At 43.3% G+C, this 21,751-nt stretch overlaps 2 protein-coding genes across 6 annotated transcripts in view; both read right to left on the reverse strand.

Annotated features, from left to right (window-relative positions):
• Window positions 1-315: 315 nt before the first annotated feature.
• Window positions 316-15,372, reverse strand: myo1f (myosin IF). 3 transcript variants are annotated; one of them, XM_047336777.1, is made up of 30 exons: window positions 15,168-15,372; window positions 14,825-15,017; window positions 13,017-14,425; window positions 12,380-12,508; window positions 11,187-11,276; window positions 11,011-11,105; window positions 10,805-10,892; window positions 10,611-10,700; window positions 9,806-9,937; window positions 9,525-9,659; window positions 8,581-8,713; window positions 7,911-8,107; window positions 7,731-7,811; window positions 7,496-7,582; window positions 7,218-7,304; window positions 6,659-6,826; window positions 6,360-6,445; window positions 6,172-6,253; window positions 5,981-6,087; window positions 5,792-5,890; window positions 5,503-5,647; window positions 4,763-4,877; window positions 4,504-4,673; window positions 4,123-4,268; window positions 3,842-3,988; window positions 3,597-3,745; window positions 3,353-3,415; window positions 2,557-2,764; window positions 1,386-1,546; window positions 316-1,263 (listed from the first exon to the last, which is right to left on the reverse strand). In XM_047336777.1, the coding sequence occupies exons 4-30, from the start codon at window positions 12,455-12,457 to the stop codon at window positions 1,187-1,189; spliced, it is 3,216 nt and encodes a 1,071-aa protein (XP_047192733.1). In that variant the 5' UTR covers window positions 12,458-12,508; window positions 13,017-14,425; window positions 14,825-15,017; window positions 15,168-15,372; the 3' UTR covers window positions 316-1,186. The 3 variants fall into 3 exon arrangements, with proteins under 3 accessions (XP_047192733.1, XP_035503525.1, XP_047192732.1); XM_035647632.2 differs by lacking the exon at window positions 13,017-14,425; XM_047336776.1 differs by lacking the exon at window positions 13,017-14,425 and having other exon boundaries at window positions 14,825-15,031.
• A 1,554-nt stretch (window positions 15,373-16,926) lies between these two features.
• Window positions 16,927-21,751, reverse strand: part of adamts10 (ADAM metallopeptidase with thrombospondin type 1 motif, 10) — a 44,679-nt gene continuing 39,854 nt past the window's right edge. For 2 of the 3 annotated variants that reach the window (XM_035647495.2, XM_035647497.2), the window contains 4 exons: window positions 21,173-21,349; window positions 20,866-21,031; window positions 20,313-20,354; window positions 16,927-20,164 (listed from right to left, as the gene is read on the reverse strand). In XM_035647495.2, coding sequence (XP_035503388.1) covers window positions 20,055-20,164; window positions 20,313-20,354; window positions 20,866-21,031; window positions 21,173-21,349 — 495 coding nt within the window. In that variant the 3' untranslated portion in view covers window positions 16,927-20,054. The remainder of the gene's footprint in view (window positions 20,165-20,312; window positions 20,355-20,865; window positions 21,032-21,172; window positions 21,350-21,751) is intronic. The other variant, XM_035647496.2, reaches the window with a different exon arrangement.

Genomic DNA, 21,751 nt, shown 5'->3' on the forward strand with positions numbered 1-21,751 from the left:
TTTATTACCTGGCTTACGTTTCTGAGATGCTGCATTCAAAATAAAGAACAAAATACATATTTTTTCTCTTAGTTTTTGATTTATATAAATCCTTTTTCCTCTTATAAATAAAAAAAAGTTTTAAATGTTTTTTTTCTATGTACCCTCTATACCCTAAACATATGGTACAATTCCTGATAACAACGATAAAAATAAATAATAATAGCGTTCATTTTGATTATCATGTGAACACCACTAAACCTAAAAACTAAAAATTCAGCGTTGCACCTCATCATTTCTCTTTTTATTGATATAGAAAAACAAATATTTACTGACTGTGAGGGAATCATATTATTTTATTATTATTTTTATTATCAAAACTAAAAACAAAAGGCAAAATTGGCAGAAATAAACACTCGTAAGTTAACCAGTCACCTCTTTCTGTTTAAACCTCGTATAACTTACCGATGATACAAATCTTGGCCAGTGCAAACGTCATTGAGGTAAAATATGAAAATATATTTCTTTTTTTTATTGAAATGAATAAAATATTGGAAAATACCAACAATGATATTAGTAATAATCATGACTAGAAAAATCTAAAAGTTTTTCTTGAGTGACATCAGAATCATTGTCGTTGTGAATGGCTTTGATTTATCTGAAGCAGGTTTGTTATGGTGCAAATGTAACAGGCAACTTGTTCAACATATTATCTAATTCATTACCTATTAATACTCGATATGGTGCGGTCGACTTAATCCAGAATACTGATCAGCTTCAGGCAGATATAAACACTGTAGAAACCCCAAAAAAAAGCGATGCAGTATTTTGCAGGTTACTTTTCTCTTGAGTGTGTAACTTTAGCTTTAAGTCATTTCCAGGGATGTAACAGCTCAAAAGAAGTCACAGATCTTGTTGCTGGGTCATTATGAACAAGGTAGTCTGGGACAACAAGAGACATGAAACCTGAGCAGCTCTTTGCTGTGGATCTGTGTTTTTAAGGACTGTTGCCGTAACGACGATGTCTTCTGTCCTTTGCTTGTACGGCGTACCGACATGACAGCAAGGGGCCTCCGTTCAACGGCTCCCGTTGTCCATTACGAATGGCGATCGTTGACCATGAACTATTCACAGGCAGTGTCTTTCACAAGCAGGACATATTTCTTAACCAACACAGACAAGTCCTTGAGGAATCGTCACGTCTTCATCAAATCTTTTCCACATAGTTACCGGGGAAGAGGCCCTCCCTTCCTCGAACCCTGCCCGTCCACCATCCCGACGCATCTGCAGAGAAAATAGTGTGGGACATTTCAAATCAATCACATCAATCAAATCACTTCACAGCCTCCTCATCATTTATCCCAATCTCCATTCACTCTGCGTCTTTCTTTTTTTCATCCTCACACCTTCTTTGACAAGGTCGAAGACGTCGTTGACGTCGAAGCTGATCTCGTCCGTGTCCTGGCCGACGTATTGATATATTGCACGGCAGCGGGGCCCCTTGGGTTGAGGCTGCGGTTTCGGAGCGGGAGGAGGTCGATGACTGATGCTCCTCCTCCTCTGCTTCCTGAGAAAGAGAGAGAAAGAGAGAAAATGACAACAGGGATGAAAGGAGCTGGAGAAGACAACAGGAAGTCGACCAAGACCAAACAGGGAGAGTGACATCATGAAAACTGTTCCAGTTCCTTTATGCTTTCCAGATCCTAACTAAGGACTTCATAAATGGCCATCAAATCATTTACTTTACTAAAATCTGATAATAGATCAGTGGTTTTTTTAAAATGCAAGATATGCTCTTTTTAATGGTACTAAACATTGAATTAAGACTAAGTCTGATTGCACTGATTCATGAATACTGAGGGCGAGAGAACTACAATTATGTCTACCTATAAAACCTTCCTCGAGCAAAAAATCAGCCAATCAGAGGCCTCCCTCACACAAGGTTATGTGACAGCACACCAATCAAGCAAAGTTTGATTTGAGCAGATCAGTTATGGACCATGAATTAGAAAACATTTTGGATTTCTAGGTTGTAGAAAATTGCTGTGACTGGTGCTTATCCTTTCTTTTTTGTAACAATGCTGTTGTAAATGCTTTTAATCTATACTTTATCTATATATAAAATGTATCTATAATCTACATTCCCATGGGCGACTTTTGTTATAATCCAGATTGACAGTTATAAATGTTAGTGAATCAATGATAATGGGTTATCAACCTATTTAGCACAAAGCTGTAAATGTAGATTTTGGTCCACATCCTCTGCAGCCCCTTTTTTCTGCTCCATAAAACTTTATTACATTACAAGATTTTAAATGAAGGTGTTGCAGCTATAAAGCTGTTAGTCACAATTTCTAAACTGTTTTTACTGTTGTTCATTGAGAGGGTGCACGCCAAAAACATTTGAAACCATGTGGAAACAAACAGGTTTATCTTTCTTCTGGCCTCACTGCCCCACCTTGACTTGCCCTGATGACACAAAAAGCCTGTTTGGCTCTATTCCAGTGACTAATCAAGTTCACCCACACATTCTTTTTATTTATTTATTTATTAATAAACATTTTTTATGTCTCTTACCCTGACATGCCCTGGTCAGGCACGTTGAGGAAGTCCATGTTCCCTTGGTGGTTCTGGTTCTGAGCTGGGACTCTGGGAGCCCTCTGGGAGCCCAGTTTGGGCAGGGCAGTGCTGGGCGGTCGGCCCTGTTTGTGCGAGGAGGAAGACATGGCATCCGACGGCTGGTGGTGAGGAGCTCTGGAAAACTGGGCCGCTCCATTCTGATGAGCTGAGGAGAGGAAAACGTGGAGCAAACGTAAGAATGGACCCCCCAAAACTGGACATCAAGACCTCAGTACCACTGCTGCTGAATGAAATGATGTAGTGTGTTTGAAATGTATTGTATTATTAAACAGATTCGTACATTTTACTTCAGTGAAATAACTAATACCTCAAGAAAAAAAATACCTGACTACAGGTACAATGTACAAGTACAGAAATCTGAGGAGCAAAATATATCAAAAGTAAAAGTACCTGTTATGTAGAGTGACTCCAACTCAGTGTTGTATTATGCTTAAAAAAATGTTTTTGTTGTTGTAGCTGATTAAGTAAAATTCATGTTTTTTAAAAGATCATCACCCACTTTGTTCATTAAAAAACTTTGATGTTCAAAGTAGAATATGACAAATAAAGTGGAGAACTGTAGAAGTGGACAACAATATTAGCATTGAAGTTGAAAAGTAAGGTAGTATGAAATACAAATACTGATGTGAAGTACTTCAAAAGTGTATTTAAATGTAGTACTTGATCACATGTATTTGGTCACTTTTCCACCACTGTGATTGGATTTTCTAAAGGGTCATGAATCATCTGTTACCTCTGCTCGCTATATGATTTGTCCCTCCGCCACGAGACTGCGGTGCGCCCTTCCTGGTCGGCTCTGATGAAACAAATGTTCAGTTATAACAATATCTTCAAACTACAACACTCATAGCATTTTCATATTTTTTAATCTTTCCTTTGTCAATTTATCTGATTTGTGACATGTTCTTTACAGTTTGCCTCACCCATCCTTATTTCATAAGTCTGTACTGCATCATTATTCATTTTCTTTATCTTACTGGAAGACTTGGGTAGACCGTCGCCTATTGTGATGGTGAGGGTCTTCCCTCCGGGTTTGAGCTGGGACAGCTCCCCTTGCCCCCTCTGGAAGATGACCATCCTGGAGCCTCCTCCACCCCAGCCCTCCTTCTTCACTCTGAACTCCAGTCTGAGCCGGGGGGGGTTTAAATGCCTTAGTGGTTTGTGTGTCTGTGACTTTTATATTGAAATGTAGGTGGTCTGAATGTGAGTGTGTGCCCTCTACCTGTCAGTGAAGGAGATGGTCAGTTTACTCTTGGTTACGTCCTCGTAGCGTTTGGAGAGCAGGCTGAGGAACTCGGTCTTAAAGTTGGACTCCAGCAGGCTGTCGTACTGGGCCTCGTGCAGGATGAAGAAATCATCCTGTCTCGTGCTGACGAAAAGAGAACAGACCAGAAAACAGACTCGTGAGAATGTTATGAATGTTTTATGACACTTACTTTTACCAACCACACGTGTTACCCTGGCCATGTTTTTGGGTAGTGTGCGGCATCTTTTGTAAACTACCTGAGAGAGACGCCACTGATGCTTCCGATCTCCAGTTTTCGTTTCAGCACCTCCTTGATCTGTCCTTTCTCTGGTCCTTTCTTCACCTTCTCTCGACCAATCAGATAGATGCCCTTTGGGGTCAAGATCAAATCTCTCTTGATAGACTGGGTTGTGAGAAAAAAAGAAAAGAAAAGAAAGAGGAAGTTAGAATTGTGAGCAATGCCAGAAAGGAGGAGAGGAGTTGGTGGCTTTTTCTGTCAAGTCCACAAACGGCACTGTTAAAGCACAAAGGCTCTATTAATCTCTAACATCACTTGTTGGTCAAATTACATAGAACCAAACACAACTTTTCCTTCATTCTTTGAGGGATAATAACACACATGCGCCACGAAGCTTCACCTTGAACCTGCGATCGAACTTGGTGACTGAATCAGCAAAGTCGACGCGCTCCCTCTTGGCCAGGAACTGCCGCAGCTCAGGCCTCTGCTCCAGGCCGAGGTAGTCTCCGACAAAGTTCCTGTTGATGCTGTTCCTCCTCCGCTCCTTGGAGTTGTACAGGATGTCCGAGGCTGCGTGGTGTCGCAAGAGTGGAAACACACTTTAGACACGTGACTTGAAACCATGGAGACAGCATGGAGAGTGTTCGGTCCTTACTCACCCTCCTCTCTCATTTTTTCATACTTCTTCCGGGCAATGTATCGTCTCCAGGCTTTCTGGATGATCCTGGAGAACGTGTCAAACTTCCGCTCCCTCATCTCCTCGAGTAGGAACAGCTGAGGAGCATGGAGCACGTGGGAGAAATTCACACGTGTCGCTCATTTACGAATATATTCATATTTGACAGTATACATTTTTACCAGCACGTCATTTGCACAGCTTTCAACTGTAGCATTACAGAGGAATACCAGTAAGAGGAAGTTTGATTGATTCCTGGTGTAACATGGCCACCTGGGGGCAGCAGACACAAGTTGTGAACGCCTCAAATTGTATCTACCTTAAATGTTGCAGACTTGTTAGTCAGTTACTTCCATGAAAGTTGTGGCAGGAAAAAAACATTACATTTCAGATTGGACCCGGATAAACTTTTGAAAATTTTTCTTTGTTTAACGTGTCGCGATAGCTTGTTAGTCTTGGTGGAAGTATGCAATTTCCGACCGCCATTCTAGTTTAGAGTCATACTTCTGGCCATCGGATGAATCTAAGTCCAATATTCAATCTCTTTTAGCTCTAGTTTTGGTCTCCTCCGACTCCTCTACGTTCACCTGCCAGTCTATAACTGTGACTCCCTGCAGTTTGTTGCTCCGCAGGTCGTTTACTGTGGTTTTTAGAGCTAGTTGTAATTTGTAGTACTAAAAAAGGACTTTGTAAGACTACTGTAAGAACGTTGTTTTTTTTTACCGATTCAGGGTTCTTGACGAAGACTTTGGTGCGTCCCATCTGATACTGGTCGTTATCCATGTTGACGGACCGGAGGAGGTGAAGGACCCCCTGCTGCTCTGGACCCCTCCAGCACGGCCACGTCTCTGCTGTCAGAATTGCGTACCTGGATAGTGAACGCACGTACGCACGCACGCACACAAACACACACACACACACACACACACACACACACACCGCAAGTCACTTTCAGGACAAAACACACAGAAAGACATGAACCATTTCAAAACACGCGCAGGATGAACCTCACCTCATCAGAAACTTGCTGAAGAGTCTGCGGTACGCAAACCCAGCCCTTCTCACACGTATGTTTTCCCGCAGTCCGAGGTATTCAACCTGATGCCTGGCCCTGCAGATGGAGAACCAGCCCATTCATTCAGAGGTTCTTCACTGTACGGTCTAATTTGTGTGCGATATGCTGAACAGTGACGATGCCGACCTGCTCTCCTCCCAGTCTCTAGGTCTCTTTGTCTCATTGGGTTTGATACAGCGGATGTACTGCGGCGTGCACTTCATCAGCGTGTTCACCAGATCGTTAGCTTGTCTCTGATGGGAGACGTCAGTTCCAGTTACAATGATCACAGCAACTCAAGTTGTTACCACAGTGTTTCTCTCAGGTTCAGCTCTCACCTTGATCTTGGAGCTGGCTGTGGTCGGCCTGCTTTTCTTATCAGTGTTGAGGTTTTCGGGGAACAAGCTACGGATGAAGTCGCTGAGGAAACAAATTCAGAGAGAGAGAGAGAGAGAGAAAATGATTTCCACAGTATTCTTCTAAATACACCAAACATGAGAACGTCAGATAAATGCAGGAGACTCACTATTCGCTGCTTTGCATGAGCTCTATGAGGTCAAGGAAAAGAACGTCCCGGTTTCTCTCACAGAAGCCGTTGATATCATATGACACCTGAGATGACACGACCAGATATGAATTAATATTAAAAAGAAGCACAGGTCATTTGCTTCACCATTATAAATTCAAATGTGCTTATGTTTTAATGCCCTTCTTGCTTCCTCTTGATTCCTCTTAGACCCTCAGTCATGCAACACATCTGCTGACATAGGCAGCGAATACTTTTTCAAAATGAGGTTCTGTGCTACACTGAGTCAGTCGGCGTACTTTGCCGGCGTAGTGATGTATGACGAAGCCGGAGTTCCAGCTGTTGAAATGTTCATGCGTCCCCACAGCGGCCTGCAGTTTCTGCAGCAGGGTGCTATCTGCGCCCTCTCCTTTGGCATGCATCGTGGCACACACGTCATCCAGCACGCTCATTATACCAGGAGGGTTCTGCAAGCAGAGGGTGGTGTGGATAGTTTGATTGTAAAATGTCGCAACTGACAACTGACATGGCATTTTTTTGAAAGGTCTGGGAAGAAAAAAAAAGTAAGATAACTGAAGATCTCAGTAACATAATGTAAATGGCTCATTTGTGATTTTGGGAAAGTCTTGTTTCACTTTTCCTCTTCTGAAACCACTTCAAATGAATAATAATAAACGTTATTTATATAGCACTTTTTAAAAAGTGCTTCACGATACGAAAGACAACAAATCAATGATTAAAATATTAAAAACAAATAAATAACCAATTGAATAAAATCTCTCCAGTAGAAATACATTTTTTAGAAGGGACTTGCAATACACTTGTTTGCCAGTAAAGTTGACACAGTTAGAATCTTACCAGTTTATTTTCAATGAGGTCACACACGATCTTGTTGTTGAAGTACTCGATAGGTGTCCACTTGATGCCCTCCTGGACATACTCTTCCTAAATCAGAGGACACGGAGAGGAAATAGCTCAGAGGGGCATAACTGACTGAGATAAGTTAAAAGACAGAGGAACTGAAATATTCACAGTAATATTCGGACCAATTGAAAGGAAGGTAAACATAAAGAGATTCAGAGACAAAAAGGAGCAACAAAGAGATGTGGCAGGAGTGACAAATGCACAGTAGCTACCTGCTCCGCCTTCAGAGTGAGCTCAATGAAGATTTGCTGCAGCTTCTCGTTCACAAAGTTGATACAGAACTGCTCAAAGCCGTTTCTCTGCAGGAGGAGAACACAATTTCAGTCGGCGTCAGATTATCACCGCAGTTAAACAGACCTGCTGTGCCGCACCATCTGCATGACCAACATGTTATTTTAGTGGGCCGCCTGTAAACATTACGGAGCTGCGAGTTGCAGGATGACGAACCTGGAATATCTCAAAGCCGTAGATGTCAAGAACTCCGACGCTGAATTCCTCGTGTGGTTTTTGGATGGCTTTATTTATGGACTGGAGAGGACAGATGGAGTAAGAGCAGGGTAGAAACAGAAAATACAAACTCATTTGTCCTTTCATTTCATTCAATCTGGTTTCGTGGCAAGGTTGTACCTCAACCAGATAGTCGAAGAGTCGCGCATAGAGGGCTTTGGCCAGAGCATCTCGTGTGTAGGTGGCCTGCTCCTGGTTCAGGGTGACGTTAATGGACTCGGACTTCCCTCCCCACTTTGAATCCATCTTCCTGCTGGTCAGCTTGTCCTGCAGGCGGCTGTGGTCGATGCCCAGCAGGTAGGCGGGGAAGGCGAGCACTGGAGCAGGCAAAGGGCGAAACAACATCCATCCATCAACAAATGAAGCTCATTATAAGGACTGCGGTACATTCAGCAGTGGGTTTAAACGTGAGCCGTAAATGTTGTTGTAAGTGAAGATCTTTTGGAATTAATTTGTTTGACTAGACAGCGACTGCGCGCTGAGTAAAAATTTCAACCCTGGATGTAAACACTAATCATTTGGTGAGCAGGGACTCAGTGGGCTGCCAAGGAAGAAGATAAACAAGGTGGGCCTGATAAACACAGATTCTCTCAATTAGCAGGGAGTCGGCCATGGGACCGCTTTTTGCCATGGTGAGCCCTAATTTACTCCCATTCCCTGGGGCGGAACGTGGGCAATTAAACAGCGTGCGTCCGCTGGGAATGTGCACGTGCATGGATGAGCGGATCCACGTGTGTCTGGTGTATATGCACGTGTGTTCGTGCGAAGGGGTGCGTGTGTTTTTACTCACAGTCCGTGCTCTCCACCTGCCCGTAGTTGCCTGCCTCTATGAAGCTGATGTTCCCCAGGTGGAGGATGCCTGCGATGATCTGCAGCACCTGAGCCTGGATGTCGCCTGGGATCCCGACCACCTGCATGGCCTCCTGGTGACCGCGACGTAAAAAGGGCAGAGCAGCAGTTTGAGGCGGTCGAACCACCAGGAAGGGGTGATAGTCATTGGACACACTTCTTTGTCAGATGTGGATAAATTATTAAGATCCCTTACTTAAGTATAAGAAATACTACACTGTGAAGTATAAGATTACAGATGATAATTTTGTAGTATAGTATATGGATACTCTATTAAAAGGAAAAACCATGCATTGAAAATATTACTTGAATAAAAGTATGTAAGTTTGATTAGAAAATGTACTTAAATGGTAGTAAGAGCAAATGCAAAAAAAATGTGCCTGAGTTATCACTTGACTTTTTGACCTGTGTCAAAATCAACCAGCGGGATCTAAGTTTTTGTTTGATTATGAATCAGTCGAATTCAGATTAAATGATATTACCACACAAAAAATTTGCAGAGAAATGCTGTAACCTGATTCTGAGCTTGTATGCTGCAGCGCTGCATACTTTGCAACCCCACATCTATCGAAGAACAATATTCCCCTCCTGATATCTCAAATAGTTTCTACCGAATAACTGTTAGGGACAAAAAGAAGTCACACTATACAGTATTTCTACAGAGCAAAATTTAGGATGAGGTCAGAACAAATATCATTAATTTGTGGCGCAGAACAATGTTTTTTTCTTCTTTTCGATAACTTTTATCATCTTCCCATCCCCTCAGACGGGTCTAACCAGCTGACTTTTAACTAACAGGTCATCCAGCCATGGGTTCATGCTATTTCCTGTTATTGAGTGAGGTAAAATACAGTAAACTGGGGATATAAACAACTCGCTATGTACCATCGTCTCGTTGAAGTCTTTGCTATCATTCGTCCCATCCACCTTGTAGGTCCCAGACTGGTTGAGGTAGTAGTAGTAGTCTGGGGTCATGATGCCCAGGCCCTCCTTCTGCTGAGCGTTGGTGCCCTCTATCAGCTGGAAGACAACAGTGCAGGTGCAGGAGCGGTTACGCGTGATCACAAAAGTAGTGGTTCTGGAAGTAGGCCCCCAAAAATAGAGGAGAGACCTTTTCACGGCCGGTGCGTTTTTTTTTCTTCAACATCTGCCGGTTGATCTCTGACCTGATAGTAAATGTGGAAGTTCCTCTCGTTCTCATTCTGGCTCACCACCCTCGACTTCTCCAGCAGGAAGTTTGAGATTTTGCCGCCGTCTGGCTCTCCTCCCCTGCTGAACTGAATCTCAAAGTATTTCCCCTGGTGGATGCAAAATCAAGGCTCAACAATTGGAAGTGGCAAACACCATCAAAGCAGTCAGATGATATTGTGCACTTCATCTTGACACACTGCTACCTGACAGTCTGCACGCATGTAACTACACTCACCCACACATAAGATCTGTTGTGCTACAATCAACAGGAAACTTTTCAAAAACCAAAAACGTGCAATACATCGAGCAGCATCGTCCATGCGGTGTATAGGTGTGAAATTTGAAAATTGAGACTCATTGATGAGAACAGAGGATGAGATAAAAATCTCAACCTGACTGTTAGCAGAGACTGTGCTGAAAGTGATGACCAATTGACTCATGTTTAATAGACCTTTATATAGCTTAGCATATACTTTATGATCTATGAATTTCACTGAAAAACCATTCGGCAGCGATGGGCTGTCAACCTGTCCACAGTATCCCCCGACTCTCACCCAATGTCAGCTGGGATTGCATGAATCTCACGGTGGCACCAGAGGAAAAGTCAGCGAAAGACACAAAGCACATCAAAATCCATCATCTGGGAACCACGAATTTCATGGCAAATGCTATTTGAGATAAGTCCTGCCCCTAGCATGGCCAAAAGACAAACAGCCACAACGAGTACATGTCTTCATACATATGAAGTCCAGTGAAGTGAAGTGAAGGTCTAATACTCACAAAACGACTGGAGTTGTTGTTGCGTACAGTCTTGGCGTTACCAAAGGCCTCAAGCAAAGGATTGGACTGTAGGATGATGTCTTTTACATGCTGCGACACACACACACACACACACACACACACACACACACAACGTGTGAGGCCTTTGGGAAGTCTGAAGGCGTCTCGATTCAGAGAAAAGTAGCTGTCTCTACCTGAACTTTCGATCCTCCTCCAGATACTTTGGAAATGTAGCCCATGATGTATTTGGCAGCCACGGTCTTTCCAGCGCCACTCTCACCGCTACCGCAGCACCAAGACATGGTGAAACATGGGACACCACAAAAAACCACGTCATCACACGAACTGCACCGGGGCACGGTGGGAAGGCGCGATGCAGCCAAACGCACGACCAACACACCTGATGATGACGCACTGGTTTTCTCCGTCGATCATCATGTTGCGGTACATGTTGTCGGTCAAGGCGTAGATGTGAGGCGGGTTCTCGTACTGGGCCTGAGGAGAGAAACAGACCCGCGGTCGGTTCGGCCTCACGGAGCGACTACAACTGCTGCAGATCTACGGGTTTTTACTCACGGCTCCTTGATAAAGTTCGACTTCTCTATCGGTGAAATAAGGCATCTGTTTGAACGGGTTGACTGATATCAACACGGGGCCGATGTACGTCTGAGCGGTGAAGTTAAGGAAGACGATGGGGAGAATAAATTGTATAAATCGACCTGCACTGCCTTAGTAACAAGGGCTCTTTGATATCCAATATGGTAATCAATATTCTAATCAAAGTCTGATAACAATATGTGTCAATACTATTTCTGAATAAATACATGATGAGCCTCCATTTAATTCTGATTGTAGATAAACAATCTTAATGTTGTTTTTTATTCAGATTACAGTGATAATAATCTCTAATGCAACTGCTCCTCACTTATCGAGTGACATATATTGTGAAACCAGTACTGTATGTGTGCGATGAGATAAAATTGGCCGTCTGATTTATCGATGGAGGTCCAGTTTTACTCCGAGATATTGAAGTAGTTTGTGGAGCCACTTAATGTTAAACTGACCGGGGCGAATTTCACGCCAACACCCCCGACAAGTTTCCTCGTCGGACAAACCTCTCTTCAATATCAAAACATTGTTAAACTTATAATCACCGTGTGAATTCACTCGTCTCCCTACCATGTGGTGAACTAAACTGCTTTTGTCTCTGCAAGAAAATGGCTCATTATGATTAGTTTTGATTTTCCTCTGTTGACCAATAGTTGTCACCAGTTAGTTGTACATGGCTGGTGATCATGCAACACCTCAGTTTAATCTGAGGTGTTGCAGCTGCTCTTGCTTGCGGATTAATAGACACCCTCTAAATATGGGTTGGAAGTTCAGCCAAGAAGGAGGAAGTGAGCTGTTGACTCACTCAGCGAATGCAGAAGAGGAAGAGTGAAGGCGTCCTTGAATTTATGTCCATATATGTTTATGTGTGTCAATTGAATGTATATTAATGCCTAGTCCCCATGCGTTTTTGGAAATATGGGGAGATAGGTTTGATTAATCGTGACACAAAAGCCCCCACATTTGACATTAGTTTTACCTTTAGGTACTCAGTGTGATAAAAGATGAAGGAAGGTGAGACGCGTGTTTTTGCTGTCAGATACATTTTGGACACAGTGACGCTCAACTTCCTGCCGCCCCCCAATGTTATTTTGACTTCCTGTTCTCAAGTATCAAAACAAGACACTATATTTGTTTGTTGGTCTAAAGCTGAAGGATACGAAGATGTAGTCGTCCATGTATCTTTTCTTGAGGTTCTCCACGATGGCGTCCTCGGTGATCTTGGACAGCAGGACCATGTCGTCCACGCCGCTCTGCTTCACATTCTGACTCTGCCAGTGGTACTTCGCCTGAATCACACACCAGAGAGAGAAACAGAGACAGTTCGGATGAAGGACGACAATATTTGCATTATTTATTCACATCTTAAACCTTTTAAAGATGAATAATTGATTGAAAATATAACCGTGTCTCACAGTACATAGTTTCAAGGGGGCCCTTATAGCAGGTGAATCATGTCTTGTATGCCTCTGGTGACAATTTATCAGCCATGAAAAATAATCCTCATGATTTCTTCTCACGAGCATTTACCAGACGAGGGAGGTCTAATAAAAACAGGGGCCATTTCTCAGTCTCTGCAGGGTAAACGGACGTATAGCAAAATAGATCAACATCAGAGACAGAGTCTGATGTGGGCACAGATGTGTTTTAAAAATGTAACCTGGTGTGGTTGCCATTACAGGAAGCTGGGTCTGGTTGCCAGGGTACCGATCACAGATGTGGTGAGCCCAATTTCTAACTTTGACATTTTAGAGAAGCAACACCAGACTTATCGACCGGCCTCAACATGTACAATACCTGACAATACGGTGAGCAGCACGGCGGTGAAACAACAAGCACTGCAGTCTTCCACTTCGAATCGTTACCATCTTCTTACAGAGTAGAACATGAGCCGAACTCGTCTCCCGTGTCTTGGTTTTTCCTAAAAGACGCTGGTCTGTTTGATGTGGGCCACGTGACAGCCCTTGCCATTGGCAGAGTGGTTGGGATGTGGTCTGGGGCTTTTCGACGTACATTTGCTGCTTCACTGGTAGAAGTTTACACGTCCACCTCGCGTGCCGCGTACCAGACCGACACTCACCGGAGGGGAGAAAAAAATCAACAACCGCAAGAGGAGTCTAATGAAATTAAAGAGGCAAAAGTCATAGCAAACCTTTTAACACCTGTTTCAGTGCAGCACAGCTGCTGTCATCCAACATGAACGTGTCCTCCGCATGAGAAAGGTCAGATTTGCAGCACAGATGTAGATCCTCGACGTTGATGCTTTACGTCAGGGTCTTTCCAGTTGACTCCCTGGGACGTCTTTTCACTATCTACCCGTAAATTACAAAACTATTCCAAGGCAAATCAGGAGATTAGGGAAATTGATAACGTGTAAGTTGCTGCATTTGTTGAGTACCCCCTTAATTTATTCAGGTTTTTCGTAATAAATAATACAGGAACTTATTTTTTAGTATTTTATCCATCAAAGACTGACAGAAATTCTTGATTCTTGAGAATTGCAAACCGGCACCCATCAAACTAGAACCTTCTGCTCAGTGTTGATAGGAAAGAAAGTCCCAGTCTCAAGGAATGATTACTGTCAGAGATGTTGCCTTCGTCATAGAGGTGGACAGTTATATTTTAAGGGTATTCCTCTCTTTGACTTCACTTCAGCCTCGATCACACTCGTGACAAATGGTTCAAAAGATGTAAGTATTTATTACTGGGGTGAAAACGCTGACATATGTAAATATATCCTCCACAAGGGTTCAGTGTCTCAGCACGTTTCAGAAATTGTTTCGCTCTTGAATCCGCCTCTTTAGCCGTCTGAAGGCTTTTCCATTGCATGCTGTGTTCTTTAAACAGTAGGGATGAGTCGCCTGCGGGCTGCAGTCCGTGTGATTTTCAGGATGAGCGAGGAGTCGAGCCCTTCTGAGCGCCGAGGAGGAAGTGTTGTGACAGCAAGGCCCCTGCCGTAGTCCACTTCCTCCTCTCACACCTCGTTGCTGCCTCTTGTGAAACCCTCTGAACTTTGTGCATGCTGGCGGTTCTCTTCCTGCCACTGCAGGCTGTTCCGTCAGCCCCGGTGAGATAGAGAACCACTCAGCAGAGTTCAATACATTCACCCTCTGTGGCACGCACAAAGCATCTTATGAAGATTTCTTGTCCTGTGTACGATTAAGGTTCGTCTTCTGACTGCCACGAGCGCAGACGTATGGGTCTATCTGAAATTTGCCCACAAATCAAAGCAATCAGCTGTTTGAAAATGATGTATTTTGCTGCGTTGAGCTAGTCTCGGTAGAAAGGGCTTGTCTCAAAAAGAGGAAACTCATTCTCCCTGAAGTGCGATCATATGACACTCTTCATCATTTCAAAACTCTTGTGTCATGTCGTTTGTAAAAAGGAATCAAATGACACGAAAACAAGTTCATTGGAGCTGATTTTCACTTGCAAAACTAGAAAACTCATCTTCAAAATGTACTTTTTGACAGGAGAACTATCAAATTTCGAACTTTCTCAAATCTGTGGGACTGTTCAGACATCGGCAGGGGATGGAGATACACAAGCCTTTACATTACAGCCGTTCAGACGAAGAATAAATAAATGAAGGTGTGGTACTGTACCATTCTTCCTGTCCTGCGGGCCTCTCCTCCTCCTCCTCAGGTATCCACTGTCCAGACAGTGTGTGTGTGTGTGTGTGTGTGTGTGTGTGTGTGTGTGTGTGTGTGTGCGTGTGTCGTTAAAATCCACAGGATGACCTCCTCAGACTGCAGCCATCACACAGCGGGACAGTCAGAGCCGACGGCAGCCAGGGACCTGCGAGACATCCACTGCAACATTCAAAAGAAAATCCTACTTCCTCATACTCCTACAGGCGTAGTGTCTGAAACAAGAACTGTTCTCAGAACACACACACTCACACACACACACACACGCACGCACGCACGCACCGATGCACACACTCACCATGCAAAGTTAAGCTGCTACTTCTGTATTTCTGTCCTATCCAAAGTCTTCAGACAGAAGATGCAACGCTGACCCCACAGCGTCGGGCCGGTGACGGCATCTGTGTCAGCAAATCCAAAAGTTAAAGGCACAATTAGTCAGCCGCTGTTCATTTTCGCACGCAGGTGTGGATGCCGCCGCCGACTGCACAGTGATAATTACAACAATCTGTTGCCAAATGATGTTGTTCGGTTGAGAAGTGCCGGCTCCACCCAGGCTGTGGTTGCCTCACGTTGCGTTTGTGTCGTCAGAGCGGCTGCTGCTTCCAACGGCCTTAATAACCGATGCAGGTTCACACAGATTGTACACACCGGGCTGACAGGGGAGTGTGTGTGTGTGTGTGTGTGTGTAGGTGTAGGCGTCAAACTGTGTTGTGCTTGGTTTTTTTCAATGTCATTTTGAGTGCAAATGATTTCACGTGTCTGCACATCAAAACTGAACCCACGTGAATCTGGTCTGGTGCTGTCAGTGGCAGGTGGCAGGTCTCCTGCTCGGAGGGTGGGGGCCAGACCAGAGTGTGAAAGAAGAGGGGCACATTTGTTAAATGTGTTGACACTCACATTTGATGCTCTGGTTCTTGGTAATAATGATCTGCACATTAGTACTAATCAATTTCTTTCTAATTTAAAAAAAAAATATTGAATGATATCAATGAATAGCTGCTATCTGTATTTATTACAGTTACCCTACACTCATGGACAGTTAGTGAAACAATGGGCCCCCAGAACACAGAGAAATCGTCTCTGTGTGGTCTCATTTTGCATTTAGACTTTGTCTATTTGACACTTTTTAAAAATATCTATGTGGTTGTTTTGCATCATGTTGTTTTCATGTTGCATTGTTGGTCGCCCTTTTGTGTCTTTGACGTTGTTTTACAGGGACATTTTGCAACTTTTTGGGGAGTTATGGTTAAATTTTGCTGTTGGCGGTTCAACATTTGTAGCTGTTTTGTATATTTATATACCTACAAATACACAAATAGAAACATATACATATTTATATATTACATAGCTCTACAACGTCACTGTATAACATGTCTCCGTGGTCATTTTGCATCACTGTAACATAACGTAGTCATAAGCAGTGTTTCTATTTGTCAACAACTACAACTCCTCCTGTGGTTTACCAACCAGTGGAGGCCGGTGATTGATGCCACCACACGGAAACACAGGTATAATAAAATGTGTCTAGGGGAATTTAGAAGTGTTAACATGAACTGATCATTTATTAACATTTGTAAATGTTCATATAGCTGTGTAGAATTACATTATACTGTATTGTAAGCCTTCAATTAAATGTTAATGTTCTTCTAAGAAATGCTAAATGGGGGAAATGCATTCATTAATTTATTAAAAATTATTTTAAAAAAAAGGTTTTTGCATTTGTAGGTACAGACACCTGACCAGAACAAATAAAATCACCTTTTACACCAAAAGCAATATTAGTGGTGTGCAATTCCCTCATTATTGCTTTTGCAAAGGATGCCTTGTTTCAGTCTGTCATGAAGATCACACTGAAGACGGATATGTCTCCGCCTCAACCAGACAGGAAGGACGGACTCTGTGCTTCAACTTTTCCACGAAAGTTTTCTGATTCAGGAACAGACAATCATCCCTGATGATCTCATCATCTGTCTGGATGTTGAAGTGGGCTATTTTTAACACAAAGTACAGAAGGAAAAAAAGGTCTGGTGGACCGATACAAATAACAAGAAAATATGTAAATCAACAAGGCATCATGTCAATTTAATATTTCCTTTTAAAAAGATGTACATGTGGAACAAATGGATTCATCATCTATAGTATCGAACAACATACAGTACATGTCATGTTATAATTAGCATGTGAACAACAAAAGTAACCGGCCCTGTCCCTCTTTTTAACTCGGACAAAACAGGTTTACCACTCAGTGTGAACCTTTGCTTCAGGCCCAGGTACATACAGAGAAAAGAATGCCTTTCAAAAACACTGAAAAATGAAGATCTCTGGCAATTATCCTTTGAAATGGTTAATGTCCCGACAGTATGTGCAACTGAAAATGTTATAAATAGTATTTCCACCTATTTTAGGTCCTGAATAATAGCAGGGCGGCTGTACACTCTGATGGCATACAACTTAACTGTTCTAAATATCTGTTGCTGTGCTCCGCGTGGATGGATTAGCTCAGCTGGCCCAAACTAGACATGGTTTGATAACCAATCAATCAACCAAATTTGTATTGATCATGTTTGATCAAGTGAAAACTTTTAAGAGCACTAGGAAATCCTTTTGTGTAGTGAACCCCAAGAACACAATCCCACAATCTGTCTGGTGGATTGCATTTTAGGAGAAACCATGTGATTGTGAATTGTGATACAAATGAGCGTATAAACCCAAAGAGTGCCCCCCGGTGGATGAGGGGAGAGCTGCAGTCTCACACCTCAGGACAGCTCTGCTGATGGGTTTTATTACAAAAGGCTCAAACTGATTTCTAAATAATCTGTTAGAAACTATAACACAGAAACATTGTCAACAACAGTGAACTAATAGCACCAATCCGAAACCAAAGCACCAAAGAAAAACGAAAAACGAACATTGTAGCTTATCCCCACAAAGACATGCTTCTTCTCTTCACAATCAAATCATGTGGCATTTAGTGGAGCTGCTTTCTGTCAGCGGTCATCAGTGTGAACATTTGCGGCCACGGCAGATTCCAGAGCACAGTGGACGTGTCGTCAGACCTGACGTCTGATATAAGCCTGACGCAGTATTTCTAAAAAAACACTCTGCAGGATGGAGAAAAGAGCTGAGACGGCATCTTCAAAAATGTGTCAGTAAAATGTACTACACAACTTTACGTCATCCTTCCTGTACAATATTCACCTAATTAGTCACAGAATGATATCACTGTGTCCAAAAGTAACTTGGATTCACACAGGAAAGGCCAAGTTTGCACATTGAGGAGAAACAACTGCACATTAACTGCTGTTCTGTCTTGATTTTTGTTTTTTGAGAATTCAGCATCCAGCTCTATGCTGAGTATATGAGTCCTTTAAAGCAGCAATAATCAACATATTTATATGAATGACCATGTGAAAAAAAATGTGAAAGGGGGTCACACCCATGGAGAGCAATCACCCAAAACTGCGGCTCATGTCGGCTTCACACCGTTTCTGCTCCCTCTCAAACTGCAGAGCCCTCAACTTTAGTGTTTTCACCGTGCTCGAACCGCCGTTTTAAGGAAAGAAAAACAGGAGACTACCTGCTCTGCACCAAACAGCAGGCAGACACAGTTAGCTACTGGGTTGTGGACACAGCGGCGCTACAGAGACAGATTTCATTTCACCAGGTCACAGGACACAAAGTCGGACTTCAAATGAAAGAAAAAGTTGCTCTGTAAATGCTGGGTGTGTAAGTAGTGAACTGTTTGCCAACAAGTTCACCATATCAACTTAAGAGAGGATGATATGTCAATTTTGTGGCAACAACAACAACAACAAAAATCCAGTTATTACAAGTTTGACATTAACACAAGCAGCCTGAAAGATGTTTTCACGAAGGCATGCATATACCTGACCTGTGCCACAAAGAAATCAGATATTTAATGTGATGTGTGTGAATCCATTCTCAGACTATTCAACTCTCTGTGAAACCCGTGAGGTCGGAGGTCGGCACTCCTCCTCCACACTGGGCCTGTTCCTGCTGGCAGAGCTGTGTCTCACTGTGCTCTGAATTTCCACTCGTGGTTAAAAGTTACTAGCTCTGGCGATTGAGTGGTAACATGACAAAAAAAGAAAGAAATCAACAGCGATGCGTTGAGGGATTTTCAGATAATGACACTGAGACGAGGTGTTAAAAAATCCTTTTCGAAGACTTTTGTGCCACCGTCCGCAGTCAGAGCACAATATAACATCCTATAATGTCCAAAATGTCCTGGTGATGTGAGCACGGGCTCCGCTCACAGTACTGAAGGTAGTGTAACAGCATGTAAGCAAACTAACTAACTAACTAACTAACTAACTAACTAACCAAAACGGCTACGGCAAGTTCACCGCACTAAGACATTTATAGCTTCCATGGAGACATTGAGGCCAATCACATCAGAACAAACATAAAGAGCTCAAGTCCTCCGACCGCTGACACTTGTGCAAAATCGAACTCTGCCCATGCGTCGGCTGAAGAACAGCGAGGACCAGGTGAACACGATAATACACAACAAAGCAGAATTTGCAGAAGACAAGTAACGGCTATCAGATAAAACAGAGACAAAATCTTACATTTCATAATATAACATATTCCTTTTTTTGGGGGGGGGGAAATCATTTTCTTTACAAAGTGGATTTTCTTTTAAAAGCTAAACAAATGTCACCTGTAAACAAACAGGTCTAAGAGAATGAGGCCACTGAAGCGAAGGACAGAACTCGAGAGTACTGCAACCAAGTCCTGTGGCCAACGTGAAATATGAGTAGCACCAAAATATTACAACAGAGGGATGATTTAGAGAGACAGAGAGAGAGAGGGTTCGTCCAAAGAGACGGTGGAGGAAAGTTTCTCTCTCGCTCTCTCTGCCTCGCCCTGGCCTCCAGTGGAATGTATAAAACTCCGCTCAGGCTGTCTTGGCCCGGCTCGGCCTCAGCGAGGCGTCTGGTTCTGGTCCGGTATTGGTCTGGATTCTGGCTGGGAAAAGTTTCCCATCTGACCAGATACGTGACCAGGTGAGTCTGACAAGCATCCCGGTTAGATCTCACGCTCCTCGGACAGAGGCGGCGCGAGGGCTGCTGGCCTTTGCACGGCTCAGCGGGAGGGTTTCCGGCTTACTGTGTGTGAGTGTGAACAGCACCCGGGGACGGACGCTGTGTGTTCCGTGGTGTCAGTGTCCCTGGCAGGTCTTGCAGCACATTTGTCTGAAATATGGCCGGCTGCAGAACTTGAACCTGAGCACCAGGGGGCAGTAGGCGACAGTGTTCACATCTTTACACTCTGTGGGGAAGAGAGAGAGACACACACACCAATCAGCTTATTTGCAGCACTGGAGTGATATGATTTTTTTTTTTTTTAACAGAAGATCTTTCAGAAACACAGCAGGATTTCAATCAAAAAAATCAAGAAATTAGTCTATTTTATCAACCTGTATTGTTCAAAGACTTCCTGAGATCCTCTGACATACGGCCTGTGGATTAAAACATTTATTAATTAAATTCTTGATGCTTGAGAAAATCAGATATTTCACATTTTGTATAAAAAAATGTGCAGTGCAATATCTTAAAAAAACTCCCCTCTCTTACTAAAAGACAAAAACCAAAGACTAACCCTAACCCTTTTTTTTGGGTTATATAATTCCATTCTCTTTTATTGCATTTGAATGTATGAAAGGTGCTATACAGTTTAATATTGTTCTCACACACACACACACACACACACACACACACACATATACACACATACACACACACTACTGCTATAGCTACAGCTATTGACATTTTGACTCCTGCAATAGATATTTTTAGGTTAAAATGAATTTGCTTGTATCCACTTGTAGATAATAATTTCACTGACTGTCTCCGAAATAAACATTTAAGATAAAAAAAATGCTCATCATTTAAAATGAAACTTTTAATTTGAGTGAGAAATCTTCCTTCAGTGAAACATGAGACTACCGAGACCGGCGTGTGACCTCTGACCTTCGGGGTTGTCTGTGCTGATGGGCAGACTGAGGTCACATTTGCTCTTGCACTGTTGCATGGCTGCTGGCCGCTGATGGTCCAGACACTCGTTGGAAAGCTGGCCAGTGTGGGTGAGACACTGAACCGAACGCATCTCCTGACCCAGCCCACACCTGGCAGAACACTGGAACACGAAAACACACAGGAAGACACGCAGATATTTGAAATGTCTGTTGTATTTAAGATCAAACACACTGGTTTGTATAAAAAACGGCCCACAATTACAATGAAGCAGACTAAAGAATACACCGAAAGCACGTCTCACCTCTCCCCAGGGACCTGTCACCCACTGAGGGGGGGGGCATCGCTGCAGGTTACAGCGAACCCTGGAGGTGGGCCGGCCATGCTTGGGGCACTTAGACTCTGGCAGTGTGTCGCCGCTCTCCCCGCTCTTGCACAAGACCACACGGTGCCTGTAGCCAGGACCACAACTGGGCGTACACTGCAAACAGAGCGGGAGATGAAGAAGGAAAGAAAGAAGGAAGGAAGAGAAAAAGGGAAAACATCAGGTGGGAGGGCAGGGAGATGGAGGCGATGGGAGGGTGCAGCGGAGGGTCACCGCGGTCACAAGCATGCAAGAAGAAAATCTTCTTAATCCATTCAGCAGAGGTCAGCAGCTGCATAAGAAACAAAGTCAGGAGCCCGCTTGGTTCCTGTAAATCAGCTGGACGCAATTTCTCGCCTGCATGTGCCATCGCTACAGAGAAGGGTTGAACCCCTGCAGCACTTCTGAAACATTTCATTTGGTTTCTATTCATCCTGAACTGTGAAAAAGACAAAATCTCGCTCCAGGAACAATATAGGGTATCAGGCAACAGACGTTTCAGTCTCAAAGGTGTAGTTT

The sequence above is a fragment of the Scophthalmus maximus genome, chromosome 13 (assembly GCF_022379125.1).
Source record: "Scophthalmus maximus strain ysfricsl-2021 chromosome 13, ASM2237912v1, whole genome shotgun sequence".
Classification (NCBI taxonomy): Eukaryota; Metazoa; Chordata; class Actinopteri; order Pleuronectiformes; family Scophthalmidae; genus Scophthalmus; species Scophthalmus maximus.

Bases quoted from the DNA above. Each gene is read 5' to 3' on its own strand.
- myo1f (XM_035647632.2), bottom strand. The intron at 3,416-3,596 runs GTAAGATAAAGA...TTGTTTCATCAG, and splicing joins CGGTCTACCCAAGTCTTCCA to AGCCGACCAGGAAGGGCGCA. The intron at 1,547-2,556 runs GTAAGAGACATA...TCTCTTTCTCAG, and splicing joins CCTGACCAGGGCATGTCAGG to GAAGCAGAGGAGGAGGAGCA.